This window comes from Erinaceus europaeus, chromosome 9 (assembly GCF_950295315.1).
Source record: "Erinaceus europaeus chromosome 9, mEriEur2.1, whole genome shotgun sequence".
Taxonomy (NCBI): domain Eukaryota; kingdom Metazoa; phylum Chordata; class Mammalia; order Eulipotyphla; family Erinaceidae; genus Erinaceus; species Erinaceus europaeus.
Genome location: NC_080170.1, coordinates 22,162,502 through 22,177,585, shown reverse-complemented (window position 1 = coordinate 22,177,585; position 15,084 = coordinate 22,162,502). Strand labels below are relative to the sequence as shown.

General features: G+C 44.4%; 1 protein-coding gene across 2 annotated transcripts in view; it reads right to left on the bottom strand.

The window, feature by feature from the left end:
* The window catches only part of ERICH6 (glutamate rich 6), a 45,431-nt gene extending 34,283 nt beyond the window's left edge, over positions 1–11,148 (bottom strand). The window contains exons 1-3 of one of the 2 annotated variants that reach the window (XM_060197524.1): positions 11,019–11,148; positions 10,385–10,976; positions 9,287–9,341 (exon numbers count right to left, since the gene is read on the bottom strand). In XM_060197524.1, the coding sequence (XP_060053507.1) occupies positions 9,287–9,341; positions 10,385–10,976; positions 11,019–11,111 (740 nt within the window). In that variant the 5' untranslated portion in view covers positions 11,112–11,148. Of the gene's footprint in view, positions 1–9,286; positions 9,342–10,384 lie in introns of both variants that reach the window. The other variant, XM_060197523.1, reaches the window with a different exon arrangement.
* Positions 11,149–15,084: the final 3,936 nt, after the last annotated feature.

Genomic DNA, 15,084 nt, shown 5'->3' with positions numbered 1-15,084 from the left:
TGATAAAGGACCTAGTGGGGGTTGTATTGTTATATGGAAAATTGGCAAATTTTATGCATGTAGAAACTATTGTATTTACTGTCGAATGTAAAACATTAATTCCCCAATAAAGAAATTAAAAAAAAAGACTCTGGGGAGAAACAAGTTCAAGAAGATGACAGAGGACCTAGTGGGGGTTGTTTTGTTATATGGAAAACTGAGAAATGTTATGCATGTACAAACTACTGTACTTACTGTTGAATGTAAAACATTAATTCCCCAATAAAGAATTAAAAATAAAATAAAATAACTTTATTTGAGCAGCTGGGGAAATAGTTCAACTGGTAGAACACTAGAATTTTTGTGCCTGAGGTTTGGGTTTGAGGTTTGATCCTCAGCACTACCTGAGGTACTCTGGCTCCCTCCTCCCCCATATGAACTTCTCTCATATGTAATAAATAAAAGAAATCTTTAGCAACCTTAATAAAATAATTATTCAAACAGTAACAACCACAGAACAAGAAAGTGTTCTTAAAATTTTCAGATATAAACCAAGAAATGAAAAATTCAGAACAAGAGCTACTTAGTAGTATGTAAATGTCACAAATCTTGAAGCTATCTGAAAAGACCAAGAGCTATCCAGTGGGTTCTAAGAAAAGATAGTGAGAGCTGGGGAGATAGCACAATGGTTATGCAAACAGCTTTTTAAGGCTGAGGCACCAAAGGTTTCAGTTTCGATTCCTCAACCCCAACACTATAAGCTAGAGCTGAGTAGTACTCTGGTAAAAAAAAAAAAAAAAAAAAAAAAAGGAAGTGAGTCGGATGGTAGCGCAGTGGATTAAGTGCACATGGCGCAAAGCACAAGGACCGGCGTGAGGATCCCGGTTCGAGCCCCGGCTCCCCACCTGCAGGGGAGTTACTTTACAGGCGGTGAAGAAGGTCTGCAGGTGTCTGTCTTTCTCTCCCCTTCTCTGTCTTCTCCTCCTCTCTCCATTTCTCTCTGTCCTATCCGACATCAGTGACTACAACAATAAAACAACAAAGGCAACAAAAGGGAATAAATAAATATTTTTAAGAAAAAGAAGAGGAGGAAGGAGGAAAAGAAAAGATATATATTTCAAGTATCAGAAGAGAATTAGATGGATCAGCAATGTTGAAATGAATACTAGAAGGCAGTGAAGCAATGTCTTCAGAGTCCTGAGGGGAAATGCTTTAAACCTGGTCTTGTATGCCAGGCTCCACTGTTTCTAAAATCTGGAGGCAAAATGAAGACATTCCCAGACAGACAAGAATCCGCTGATTTGACAACCTAGAAGAACTACAGAGTAGTTCACCTGAGGAATTTCAGCAAAAAGATAGGAGAACAAGAAAGAAATCAGTATCGGAATGGAGAAAGCAGGTCAGGGAGATAGCATAATGATTATGCAAAAAGACTTAATTCCTTTAAAAAATTTCTTGTGGACAAATTCAGTCACATACTGAGCTCTTAGCATGAAATTCTGACTATTGCTTTTCATTTTTTAGAACCAGCTTATACCCAAAACACTAGGAGTTTACCACAATTACAAAATACAGACATGGTAAACTCGGTAAAATAATATGATTTTATATGAATATATTATGTATTTTAATAGTTTGTTGTACAACATATAATTTATTATATGTTAATTGGAAGAGGAAAGGATAAAAGGAAGTAGAACTTACAGGTCCATGAAGGATGATAAATGACATAGTGAGGGTTGTATTGTTAAATGGGAAACTGGGGAATGTTATGCATGTACAAACTATTGTATTTACTGTTGAATGTAAAACATTAATTCCCCAATAAAGAAATAAATTTTTAAAAAAAGGAAGTAGAACTGCGTTAATATGTTAAATTTTCATAAAAGTCAATATTTACTAAAGTGAATACATTAAGTAAAAATTTAAATACTTTAAGGCCAGGAGTCAGGCGGTAGCACAGCGTGTTAAGCGCAGGTGGTGCAAAGCACAAGGACCGGCATACGGATCCCAGTTCGAGCCCCGGCTCTTCACCTGCAGGGGGGGTCACTTAACAGGCGGTGAAGCAGGTCTACAGGTGTCTGTCTTTCTCTCCCCCTCTCTGTCTTCCCCTCCTCTCTCCATTTCTCTCTGTCCTATCCAACAACAACTATTACAACAATAACAACTACAACAGGCACAGCAAGGACAACAAAATGGGAAAAATATCTTCCAGTAGCGGTGGATTCATGGTGCAGGCACTGAGCCCCAGCAATAAACCTGGAGGCAAAAAACAAACAAACAAAAATAAATAAATACTTTAAGGTCCTAAAGGTTAGAAAAGCTAAAAACATTAAGCGCAGGTGGCGCAAAGCACAAGGACCGGCATAAGGATCCCGGTTCGAACCCGGCTCCCCACCTGCAGGGGAGTCGCTTCACAGGCGGTGAAGCAGGTCTGCAGGTGTCTATCTTTCTCTCCTCCTCTCTGTCTTCCCCTCCTCTCTCCATTTCTCTCTGTCCTATCCAACAACGACAACAACAATAATAACTACAACAATAAAACAACAAAGGCAACAAAAGGGAATAAATAAATTAAATAAATATAAAAAAAATTAAAAAAAAAATTTAAAAAAAAAAAAAAAAGAAAAGCTAAAAACAATATAACTGCCAAAGGAAAAGAGTAGTATGAGTTACATTAAAAAAATTTTTTTTGTGGGGGATCGGGCGGTAGCCCAGCAGGTTAAACGCAAGGTGGCACAAAACGCAAGGACCACGTAAGGATCCCGGTTTGAGCCCCCGGCTCCCCACATGCAGGGGAGTCGCTTCACAGACGGTGAAGCAAGTCTACAGGTGTCTGTCTTTCTCTCTCCCTCTGTCTTCCCCTCCTCTCTCCATTTCTTTCTGTTCTATCCAACAACAAGGACAGCAATAATAACAACGATAAACAACAAGGGTAACAAAAGGGAAAAATGGCCTCTTAAGAGCAACGGATTTGAGTGCAGGCACCAAGCCCCAGTGATAACCCTGTAGGAAAAAAAAAAAAAAAGAAAGAAAGAAAAAAAGAAAAAGAAAATAAGAATTAAAAAAAAAAACTATCTTGATTTATTGGATAGAGACAGCCAGAAATCGAGTGTGAAGGTTGCAATTGAGAGGGACAGAGATGGCAGGGGTAGATAGCATAACGGTTGTGCAAAGAGACTCTCATACTTGAGGCTCTTAAGTCACAGGTTCAGTCCCTTGCACCACCATAAGCTGAGCAGTGCTCTAGTAAAATAAATAAATATAAAAGAGAGAGAGAGGGACAGAGACAGAGAGACACCTGCATCCTTCCTTGACCACTCATGAAGCTTTCCCCTTGTAGGTGGGGACTGAGGCTTGAAACTGGGTCCTTGCATATTGTAATATGTACTCTCAGCCAGGTGCACCACCACCTGGCCCTAAGTTACATTTTTTCATTTCATCTTTCACTGGGAAGCCAGTATTATGTCAAAAATTAAGTTCAGAGCGAGTCGGGCTGTAGCTCAGCGGGTTAAGCGCAGGTGGCGCAAAACACAAGGACCGGCATAAGGATCCCGGTTCGAACCCCGGCTCCCCACCTGCAGGGGAGTCGCTTCACAGGCGGTGAAGCAGGTCTGCAGGTGTCTATCTTTCTCTCCTCCTCTCTGTCTTCCCCTCCTCTCTCCATTTCTCTCTGTCCTATCCAACAACGACAACAACAATAATAACTACAACAATAAAACAACAAGGGCAACAAAAAGGAATAAATAAATAAAATAAATATTAAAAAAAACATTCATATTTAAAAAAAAAAGAAAAAAAATTAAGTTCAGGGCTGAAAATATGCTATTTAAATCTTTCCCTCTCTCTCCATATATGTATATATATATATTTAATATTTATTTCCTTTTTGTTGCCCTTGTTTTTTTATTGTTGTTGTAGTTATTATTGTTGTTTATGTTGTTGTTGTTGGATAGGACAGAGGAAAATGGAGAGAGGAGGGGAAGACAGAGGGGGTGAGAAAGATAGAAACCTGCAGACCTGTTTCACTGCTTGTGAAGCGACTCCCCTGCAGGTGGGTAGCCAGGGCTCGAACCAGTATCCTTATGCTGGTCCTTGCGCTTTGTGCCACGTGTGCTTAACCTGCTGCGCTACTGCCCGACTCCCTTTTATTATTATTATTTTTTAACCAGAGCACTGCTCAACTCTGGATTATGATGATGCTGGAGATTGAACTTGGACTTTTTGTTGAGGCAGCCAGGCAGATGGCACAGTGGATAAAGCATTGAACTCTCAAGTATGAGGTCTTGAGTTCAGTCCCAGGCATGGCATATGTCAGAGTGATGTTCTAGTTCTCTCTTTCCCTCATATCAATCAATCAATTGATCGATTGATCAACCAATCAATAATTATGTGAAACGTTATGCTGGCAAAGGACTAGCTAAGTATCTTATTTGGATAGTGTGCCGCTGTCCTTTGCCAAACGCGTTCTTATTGGTCAATTGGCGATTCAGCATCAGGCAGATGTTATCTGCCTACAAGAAACACATATAGCAGTCGATGAAGCTGCTTGATTCACCATCAGTGGATTCGATTCAATATGCTATAATCTCTATCCTAAACATGGCCGAGCCATCTACGCCAAATCGTGTCTTGCGGACGTTTACCATACGGCCTCTTCGACCTTCTACGACTCCATTACTATTGGAACTATTCAGCTCGTCAACGTATATAAGCCTCTCAGTGCCTCATGGGATAATGAGGTCCTGCCTAGCCCGAATCACCCAGCCGTTTACGTTGGAGACTTTAATAGTCATCACCAAGACTGGGGATATTCCTCCACTCGTGCTGACGGCTCTATCTTAGCCGACTGGGCTTCAGCGAATGACCTCTCCCTATTATACGATCCCAAACAGCCAGGCTCTTTTCACAGTGCTAGATGGAATAAAGACTCATCACCTGACCTGTGCTGGATTAGCACAGTCAACGGCCAAGCCTTTCCCGCTACGAGACAAGTTCTCAAGATCTTCCCGCACAGTCATCACCGCCCAGCTATCATCCACATTGGTCTCCAGCTCCCACTGATTCTATGCTCGGAGAAACTAAGATGGAACTTTCGGAAAGCAAACTGGCGTCTGTTCAGTGATCTTACCAACAAATCTACTCCTGCAATTCCAATTAACTCTATCCCCTCTGAAGATTCCTACAGGCGCTTCCGCCAAGCCATCTTCAAAGCAGCTTCCCAAGCCATTCCTCGTGGGAGACGTGCTAACTATACACCTTGTCTTGATGCTAAATGCGAGCAACTACTAAAGCAGTATGATGAGTCGGGCGACCCAGATGTGGCTGACCATCTCATTGCCTCCCTGGATGCAGCACGCCAAGCCCGCTGGCAACAACTCACGGAAAGTCTGAACTTCACCCACTCAAGTAGGAAGGCCTGGAAGCTTCTTCACAGACTGGGTACCGGTAGCCAACCCCCTCCCGTCTCCCATCCTCCCGTATCTCCAAACTCAGTGGCCAGTCACCTAACTCAAGTTGGACGTGCTAAGATCGACCCAGTCTGGAAAAGAGAAATTTCCCATGAGTGGTCATCCCACTTCTGGTTATCTTGTCCATCTCCAAAACTCTCTCCCTTTACACTGTCTGAACTGGAAGACGCTTTGAATAGGGTTAAACCGGGAACAGCTGCTGGCTATGATAACATCACCCCAGAACTCATTCTTAACCTGGGTCCCGCGGCAAAGAAGTGGCTCGCTTCATTCCTGTCCCACATCTTGGAATCTGAGTCTATGCCCAAAGTTTGGTGTCGTGCGAAGATTATAGCGGTTTTGAAACCAAAGAAAGACCCAACACTGGCCGCCAGCTATAGACCAATTTCTCTCCTCTCCGTGTGTTACAGACTCCTTGAGAGGCTGCTTCTGTCACGTATTTCTCATCTTACAGAGAAATTCCTATCACCCGCCCAGGCTGGTTTCCGCCCAGGAAGATCTACCTGCGAACGAGCCCTGGCCCTCTCAACTTACATTGAAAATGGATTCCAGAAGAATTTAAAGACGGGTGCTGTCTTTGTTGATCTCACAGCAGCCTATGACACGGTCTGGCACCGTGGTCTCCTAGTCAAGATCTCAAGATGCCTGCCTCCATGGGTGGCCAACACTATATCGTTTCTTCTCCAAAACAGAAGATTCCGGGTACATCTGGGTGACAAGTCTAGCAGATGGAGACTTGTCTCAAGTGGCCTCCCCCAGGGCTCTGTTCTGGCTTCTACGCTATTTAATATTTACATCAATGACCTCCCAGAAACTTCTTCAAGGAAGTTCATCTACGCCGATGACATCTGCTGTGCAACTCAGGCATCCAAGTTCGACATCCTTGAGGAAACACTCACGAAAGACATGTCTCTGATATCTGATTACTGTAAAAAATGGCGACTAATCCCTAGCACTGCAAAAATGGTACCATCTGTTTTCCATCTACACCATGCCTCGGCCTCGCGTGAGCTTAATGTGCAGCTTGGCGATACGAGAATCCGGCATGAAGCCCAGCCAGTCTATCTTGGCGTTACTCTCAATCACACTCTGTCATTTCACAAACATCTCATAAAAACTGCAGCAAAGGTGGGTGCGAGGAATAACATCATTGCAAGACTGGCCAGCTCCTCATGGGGCGCGAGCGCTTCCACACTACGATCATCCTCTCTGGCATTATGCTATTCCACTGCAAAATACTGTGCCCCAGTATGGTTCCATAGCCCCCATGTCCACTTGGTCGATTCCAAATTATATTCCTCCATGAGGATAATTTCTGGAACCATCCGTTCCACCCCGGTTCCATGGCTGCCAGTTCTTAGCAACATTGCCCCGCCAGATATTCGTCGGGATGTGGCATCATCTAAGTTCATTTCCACGTCTACGCTCGACCGGACCTGCCAATATACGTGGATATCTTCGCCCACCCTGTCCAACGCTTGACGTCTCGTCACCCAATCTGGTCCCCTACGCCTACACTGAACTTCTCTGTTCCAGTCTCTTGGAAACAGAGCTGGCAGTCAGCTGAGGTAAAGAACAAACACCTCATCACAGACCCCTGCAAGCGTCAACCCGGCTTTGACCTAGCACGTTATGATTGGGCCCTCCTCAATCGCTATTGAACAGGCCATGGCCGGTGCGCCGCTATGTTCCATCGCTGGGGAGCCAGAGACGACCCGAACTGCCCCTGCGGCTCCAGACAGACTATGACCCACATAGTCAATGACTGCCACCTCTCCAGATTCAAAGGAGGTCTCGAAACTTTACATCAGGCTCAACCTGATGCTGTTGACTGGCTACGGAAGAAGGGCAAACGCTAGAAGAAGAAGTGTGCCGCTGTGCCATGTGAGTGATCCAGGCACTTGACCTGGCCCCTCATCACACTGAAGGGAGTGTCAGTGGTACAGTTTCTTTCTTTTTACACAAGCCCTTTAATTTGTGATGAATAAATGGTTTACAAGATTTTAAGATTACAGGTTATAGTTTGACACCTCACCCACCAGAGTATAGTTTCTTTCTCTTTCTCTGTTTCAGTTTAAAATATATATAGGGAGTCGGGCAGTAGTGCATCTGGTTAAGCGCACATAACGCTAGGTGCAGGGACTGGTTAAGGATCCCGGTTCAAGCCCCAGCTCCCCACCTGCAGGGGAGTCACTTCACAGGAGGTGAAGTAGGTCTGCAGGTGTCTATCTTTCTCTCTCCTTCTCTGTCTGCCCCTCCTTTCTCCATATCTCTCTGTCCTATCTAACAACAATGACAACAATAATAACTACAACAACAATATTAAAAATCAAGGGCAACAAAGGGGAAAAATAAAAATTTTATATATATATATATATATATATGGAGAAACACTATACTGGAAACAAAATATTAAATCTGGTGAATGCAGGGGTAAGGCTGGATATTTAAAATGTTATGCCTTTACATACTTTAATATATATATGGTTTAGGAAAGAGAGAGAAATTGAAAGAGAAGAGGTAGAAGGAGGTGAGAAAGAAAGAGAGCTCTGCAGCATGGCTTGACCATTTGTAAAGCTTCCTCCCTATAGGTGAGGACTAAACCATGCTCCTGTGCACTCAACCAGATGTGCTACCACTTGACCTATTACCCTTAAACTTCAGTACTTTACCTGTGTGCATATGCTACTACCCTTTCTACCCTTTGCTAAAATGTTGAATTAAGAGGACAAATAAAAACATATAAGTAAGGCAGAACTTTTCTCCTCATTTTTAAGCATTTAACAATTGCTCATATAAACAAAGCTTATAAGAGGTATAATCCGGGATTGTAGATTCAGATTTGGTGCGAGATGTGGGGGGAAATTTATAGAGATAATCCAAAAAGAATTTCTCTAGCAATCGGGTGGTAGTGCGGTGGGTTAAGCGCACGTGGCGCAAAGTGCAAAGACCGGCACAAGGGTCCTGGTTTGAAGCCCTGGCTCCCCACTTGCAGGGGAGTTGCTGCACAGGTTGTGAAGCAGGTCTGCAAGTGTCTCTCTTTATTTTCCCCTCTCCTCTCCATTTCTCTCTGTCCTATCTCACAATGACATTAACAACAACAACAACAACAATAACTACTTCAACAATTAAAAAAAAAAGGGCAACAAAAGGGAAAATAAATATAAAAAAAAGTAAAAGAAAAAAAAAGAATTTCTCTGGTGTTTTCCTCTTGTAGTTCAGGAAAGGTGAGACCATAATTTCTCTTCTCATCCACAGGCTGCCTTGATCGTGGCTTTTAGCCAGTAGAGACCTGACCTGGGTCCTAAATGTTCATAGTTCACTGTTGTTCATGTGGCAGAATGATTGTTTTATAGTTTGTATGTAAGTGGTCGTGGTACTTCTGCAGGCAGGCATTTGTCTACATTTATTCTACAGGTACTTTGTCTTTAGTTCCAAAGTGTTTATTTAAAAAAAATTGAAGGTTGGAGGAGACAGCATAATGGTTCTGCAAAGAGATTCTCATGCCTGATGCTCCAAGGTCCCAGGTTTAATCCCCTGCACCACTGTAAACCAGAGCTCTGGTAAAAAGAAAAAAAAAAGTTTATGTCTAGCTACAAATGCCCTGGATGATTTTTTAAAAGACTCATTTATTTACTTAGTAAGGAGAGTGAGAGAACCATAACATCACTGTGGCACATAAGATGTCAGGGATTGAACCCAGGACCTCATGCTCCTTAGACCAGTGCTTTATCCACTGTACCACCTCCCGGGCCTCAGCCCTGGATTATTTTATCCTACTTCCTGAACATATGCATTATCAGCTTCAAAAAAGAACAGGAAAATAACACATTTCTTACCTATCTAAACTTATTTCAGAGTCGTTCTTAAATCTCTGAAATATTTTAGGAAAACCTGTTGAATGAAATATTCAAAGATTTAGTTATTTCCTGTAAGTTGGTGGTTCTCAAAAGACCAGTGCTGGTCCAGGAGATATATGGCAAGTTTACTAGCTTCCTCCCCACCTCCCCCATTTTTTTCTCTCTCTCTCTCTCTCTCTTTTCTTTCTCATTTCTGGGACTCTGATGCTCTAGGTCAACTTTTTCCGGTAGACAGAAAGACATCATGGCACAGAAAAGGGTATAGGGGCTCATGGCATTTGGGAGGAAAAGGCTTCTCTCTCTCTCTCTCTCTCCCTCCCTCTTGCCCTGTTCTCTCTCTCTCGTCCAACAAAGAATGAAACTGAGCAGGGGCTGGGCGGTAGTTCAGTGGTTTAAGCGCACATGGTGCCAAGCGTTAGGACCCACTCAAGGATCCCAGTTCAGGTCCCTGGCTCCCCACCTACAGAGGGGGGTCACTTCACAATCAGTGAAGCACGTCTGCGGCAGCTGTCTATCTTTCTCTTCTCCTCTCTGTCGTCCCCTCCTCTCTCGAGTTCTCTCTGTTATATCTAATGACAACAACAAGGGCAACCAAAATGGAGAAAATGGCCTCCAGGAGCAGTGGATTCATAGTGTAGGCACCGAGTCCCAGAGATAACCCTAGAGGCAAAAAGGAATGAAACCGAGTAAAAACTCAATATTGGGAGGTGGAGAATGTTCTAAATAGTTGTTTCTAAGCTCTTTTAGCAGCAGCACCCTGAAGCACTTTGTATGACACATGTGAGTGTGTGTGGGGAGAGAGAGAGAGAGAGAGAGAAGGGACTAGCATTGTGTGTGCCTGCACACATTCGTGTTACAAATTTGGGGTGCTTCAGGCAGCCCTGCCTCAGTGGCCCTGGTTCACCCAGTACCCCCCTTGTGAACCATCCCACGCTCAGCCACGATTTCAGAGCCCCTGACCCCCAGGACTGAGACTGTGGGATGCCTGCACCTGAAACTGAGACACTTTACCCTGAGGGGCCAGGGTGGGGGGGGGTAGGGATGGGGGTGGGGGGTGGGGAGGGCAGCAGGTGGTACTTTTCTGGGAGGAGATGCTCCTTTGCTGGGAGGTGAGGCTGCTCCTTTGCAGGGGGGAGAGGCTGCCCCTTTGCAGGGGGGAGAGGCTGCCCCTTTGCTGGGAGGAGAGGCTGCCCCTTTGCTGGGAGGAGAGGCTGTCCCTTTGCAGGGAGTGGTGGCTGCTCCTTTGCAGGGAGATGAAACTGCTCCTTTGCATGGAGGTGAGGCTGCTCCTTTGCAGGGAGATGAAGCTCTCTTTCCCAGGGATGCCTGTCATGTCCGAGAGGTTGGAGAAGGAGCTGGTGCTGGTCTTCTGGCTCCAGGTCAGGCTGGTGTTGGGGGTCTGCAGGGGCGTGGGGCTCAGGCTGGGGCTGGCGATGCTGGCTATGCGGGGTGGGTACTCCTTGGATTCCAGGTCGGTGTACAAGTTCGAGTCCAGCATCTTCCAGAAATACTCCTCCTGCTTGCTGAAATCCTCGGGGAGCGTCAGACTATCCAGCTTCTCGAACTCGGCTGCTGCCTCCTGTTTTACCTCCTCTTCGTCCCATTCTTCCTTGGCCTTCTCCGGTTCTTCCTCTTTCTCAACCTTCTGCCCCTCCTCCTCCTCCTCAACCTCTTTCTCCTCCTCTTCAACCTCTTTCTCCTCCTCCTCAACCTCTTTCTCCTCCTCCTCTGTAATCTCCTCCTCTTCTTCGGTCACCTCCTCCTTCAAGACCACCTCCTTAGGCAAGCCCCTCTCGTTCTCCATCTCGTCTTCCTTCCTTCCTCCCTCTGCTCCTCTTTGTGCTGGCCTGGCAGTAGAGGCCTATGGAAGAGATGTCTGTCTCCCAGGCAACGAGATGTTTGCCTGGAAGTTTAAAGCTACACACCCCTTTTTTGGGGGAGGTGGGGACTCTTGGTTCCTATCAGCTGCTTTTGCTCCTGTTCTGAATTCTGAGAGACCCCAGTAGGGGTGGCTAATTAATACACCCTAACCCAGTTATCACTCAGCTTTCTTTTGGGGGTGGGGTAGGGAGGGTGACTATTAGCCAGTGACACCCAGAAAGGCCACTTGGTATTGTGGAGACTGGAGTTGACTTTGCTTTTTTAATTAATTAATTAATTAATTTATTTTTATTGTCTTTATTTGTTTATTGCATAGACAGCCAGAAATTGAGAGGGAAGGGGTTGATAGAGGAGAGAGACAGAGAGACACTAGCAGCCCTACTTCACCACTTTCCCCCTGCAGGTGGGTACTGGGGGCTCGAACCTGGGTTCTTGCACATTGTAACATGTGCACTCAACCAGGTGTGCCACCACCTGGCTCCCCAACTTTGTTTTTGTTTTTTTTTTTAGTTAGATAGAGACCGAGAGGGAAGGGAAGATAGAGCGGGTGAGAGACAGAGAGACACCTGCAGCCTTGCTTCACCTCTCTTGAAACTTTCCTCCTGCAGGTGGGGACCAGGGGCTTGAACCTGCATCCTTGAGCGCTATGCTATGAGTGCTTAACCAGGTGCGCCACCTCCTGGTCCCTGGTTTTTTTTTTTTTTCTTTTTAAGATTTTATTTATTTATTTATTTTCCCTTTTGTTGCCCTTGTTGTTTTATTGTTGTAGTTATTATTATCGTTGTTGTTAATGTTGTCATTGTTGGATAGGACAGAGAGAAATGGAGAGAGGAGGGGAAGAGGGGAAGACAGAGAGGGAAAGTAAAAGACATCTGCAGACCTGCTTCACCACCTGTGAAGTGACTCCCCTGCAGGTGGGAGAACCAGGGCCTCAAACTTGGATCCTTACCTGGTCCTTGTGCTTTGTGCCACGTGCACTTAACCCGTTGCACTATTTATTTTTCTTTCTTTCTTTCTTTCTTTCTTTCTTTCTTTCTTTCTTTCTTTCTTTCTTTCTTTCCCTCCAGGATTATTGCTGGGGCTCAGTGCCTACAAATTCACTGCCCCTGGAGGCTATTTTCCCCATTTTTGTTACTCTTGTTATTATTGCTGTTGTTGCCAGATAGGACACAGAGAAATTGAGGCAGGAGGAGAAGACAGAGAAGGGGAGAGAAAGATACCTGCAGAACTGCCTCACCACTTGTGAAGCGACCCCCTGCTGTGGTGGGGCGCCCAGGGTTCGAACTGGGATCCTTACGTCAGTCCTTGTGCTTCTCACTATGTGCGCTTAACCACCGCTCTACTGCCCGGCCCCCAAGATATCTTTTTAAAAATTAAATTAATTTATTTTTCTTTTTAAAAATTTTATTATCTTTTTCATTGGATAGAGATAGTCATAAATCGAGAGGATAGGAAGAGATAGAGAGAAAGACAGACACCTGCAGCACTACTTCACCACTCGCAAAGCTTTCCCCCTGCAGGTGGGGACCCAGGGCTTGAACACAGGTCTTTGAACATTATAACATGTGCACTTAACCAGGTGTGCCACCAGCAGGCTCCTATTTTTCTAAGTCTCTATATTTATTTATTGTTCGATAGAGACCAAGAGAAAATGAGTGGGGGGAGATAGAAAGGGAAAGAGAAAGGGAGTCAAGCGGTAGCGCAGCGGGTTAAGCGCAGGTAGCGCAAAGTGCAAGAACCAGCCTAAGGATCCCGGTTCGAGCGCCCGGCTCTCCACCTGCAGGGGAGTCGCTTCACAAGCGGTGAAGCAGGTCTGCAGGTGTCTTATCTTTCTCTCCCCCTCTCTGTCTTCCCCTCCTCTCTCCATTTCTATCTGTCCTATCCAACAACAACGACATCAACCATAACTATAACAATAAAACAACAAGGACAACAAAAGGGAATAAATAATAAATAAATATTTTTTTAAAAGGGAAAGAGATAGACACCGGAAGCCTTGCTTTACCACTGGTGAGGCTTTCCCCCTGCAGGTAGGGACCAGGGGCTTGAACCCGGATCCTTGTGCACTACAATGTGCGCGCTTAACCAGGTGCACCACTGCTTGGCCCGTTTTAGTTATTTTTTTACTGTATTTCTATACATAACTACTCATCTGGGGGTACAATTTCTTATCACCCTAAAATAGATGCTGGCACAGCTCACCTGCCATCAGAGTGCCATCGCCCTGAGCTTTAAGGCACAGGGCCCAAACACCATTTGTTATTTATTTATTGGGGGATTAATGGTTTATAGTCAACAATAAAATACAATAGTTTGTACATACATAACATTTCCACATAACAGTACAGCCCCCGCTAGGTCCTCCTCTGCCATCATGTTCCAGGACCTGAACTCCGCCCCCAGAATCTTTTACTTTGGTGCAATACCCAACCCCATTTAATGCCACTCCACTCCACTCCACCCTACCCCATCCCCAGGAACCTCACATCTGTAGATTTAGAATAAGGGTTTACGTTTTATCATGTCTGCTCTGCTCCCTTATTTCCTTCTTCCTTCCTCTTTTCGTTTCTTTCCTTTTCTTTTTTTCTAATTTATTTCTTGCCAGAGCTTCTGCTCAGCTCTTGTTTATGGTGGTGCAACGGGATTGAACCTTCCAGTGTAGGAATGAGAGGGTTTTTTTTTTTTTTTTGCATAACCATTCTGCTGTCTCCCCCACCCTTGCTTTGTTTGTTTGTTTCTTTCTTTTAAAAAATTATTTATTTATTTATTCATGAGAAAGACAGGAGGAGAGAAAGAACCAGCCATCACTCTGCTACATGTGCTGCCAGGGATCAAACTCGGGACCTCATGGTTGAGAATCCAATGCTTTATGCACTGCACCACCTCCTGGACCACCCTCGCTTCTTCTTCTTCTAGCGTTTGCCCTTCTTCCGTAGCCAGTCAACAGCGTCAGGTTGAGCCTGATGTAAAGTTTGAATCAGGAGAGACCTCCTTTGAATCTGGAGAGGTGGCAGTCGTTGACTATGTGGGTCATAGTCTGTCTGGAGCCGCAGGGACAGTTACAGAGCTACAAAGCACCCTCGCTTTGTTTCTTAGATGCCACATATGAGTGAGATCAGTCTTTTCTCCGGCCTTGTTTCACTTGGCATGACCCCCTCCAGTTCTATCCATCTTCTAGCCAGAGGCAAGATTTCATCTTTCCTTCAGGTCGAGTTGTTTCCTGTAGTGTACGCACACATTTTTATTCGCTCACCTGTCACTGGGCTCTTGGGTGCTTTCCAAATCTTAACTATTGTGAATAGCAGTGCAATGAACTCCCCCCCCTTCCTCTCTCTCTGTGTTTATCTTTTCTGATTACTGTTTGCATGTCCTTTTTTTTTTTTTTTTGAATTGAGTTTTTGAGTAGACAGATACTTGTTGGCACCTACAATAGCAATTATTTATAAAAACGGAGCCGGTGTTTGGCTGAATATATATATATATATATATATATATACATATACAAATATATATATATACATATATTCATAGTTGGCTGAATATATATATATATACATATATATAATTTTTTTAATGAAAATTGTCTTGATTCAGGGAGTGTAGCTTCACACTTCTACAGGTGTATCAAGCCATTCAATATTATTTACCTTCGGGTTAAGTGCAGGTGGTGTTAAGTGCCAGGACCAGCATAAGGATTCATCAGGATTTCGGTTCAAGCCCCCGGCTCCCCACCTGCAGGGGAGTCACTTCACAAGCAGTGAAGCAGGTCTACAGGTGTCTGTCTTTCTCTCCCCCTCTCTGTCTTCCCCTCCTCTCTCCATTTCTCTGTCCTATCTAATAATGATGACATCAATAACAACAACAATAATAACTACAATAATAAAAACAATAAGGGC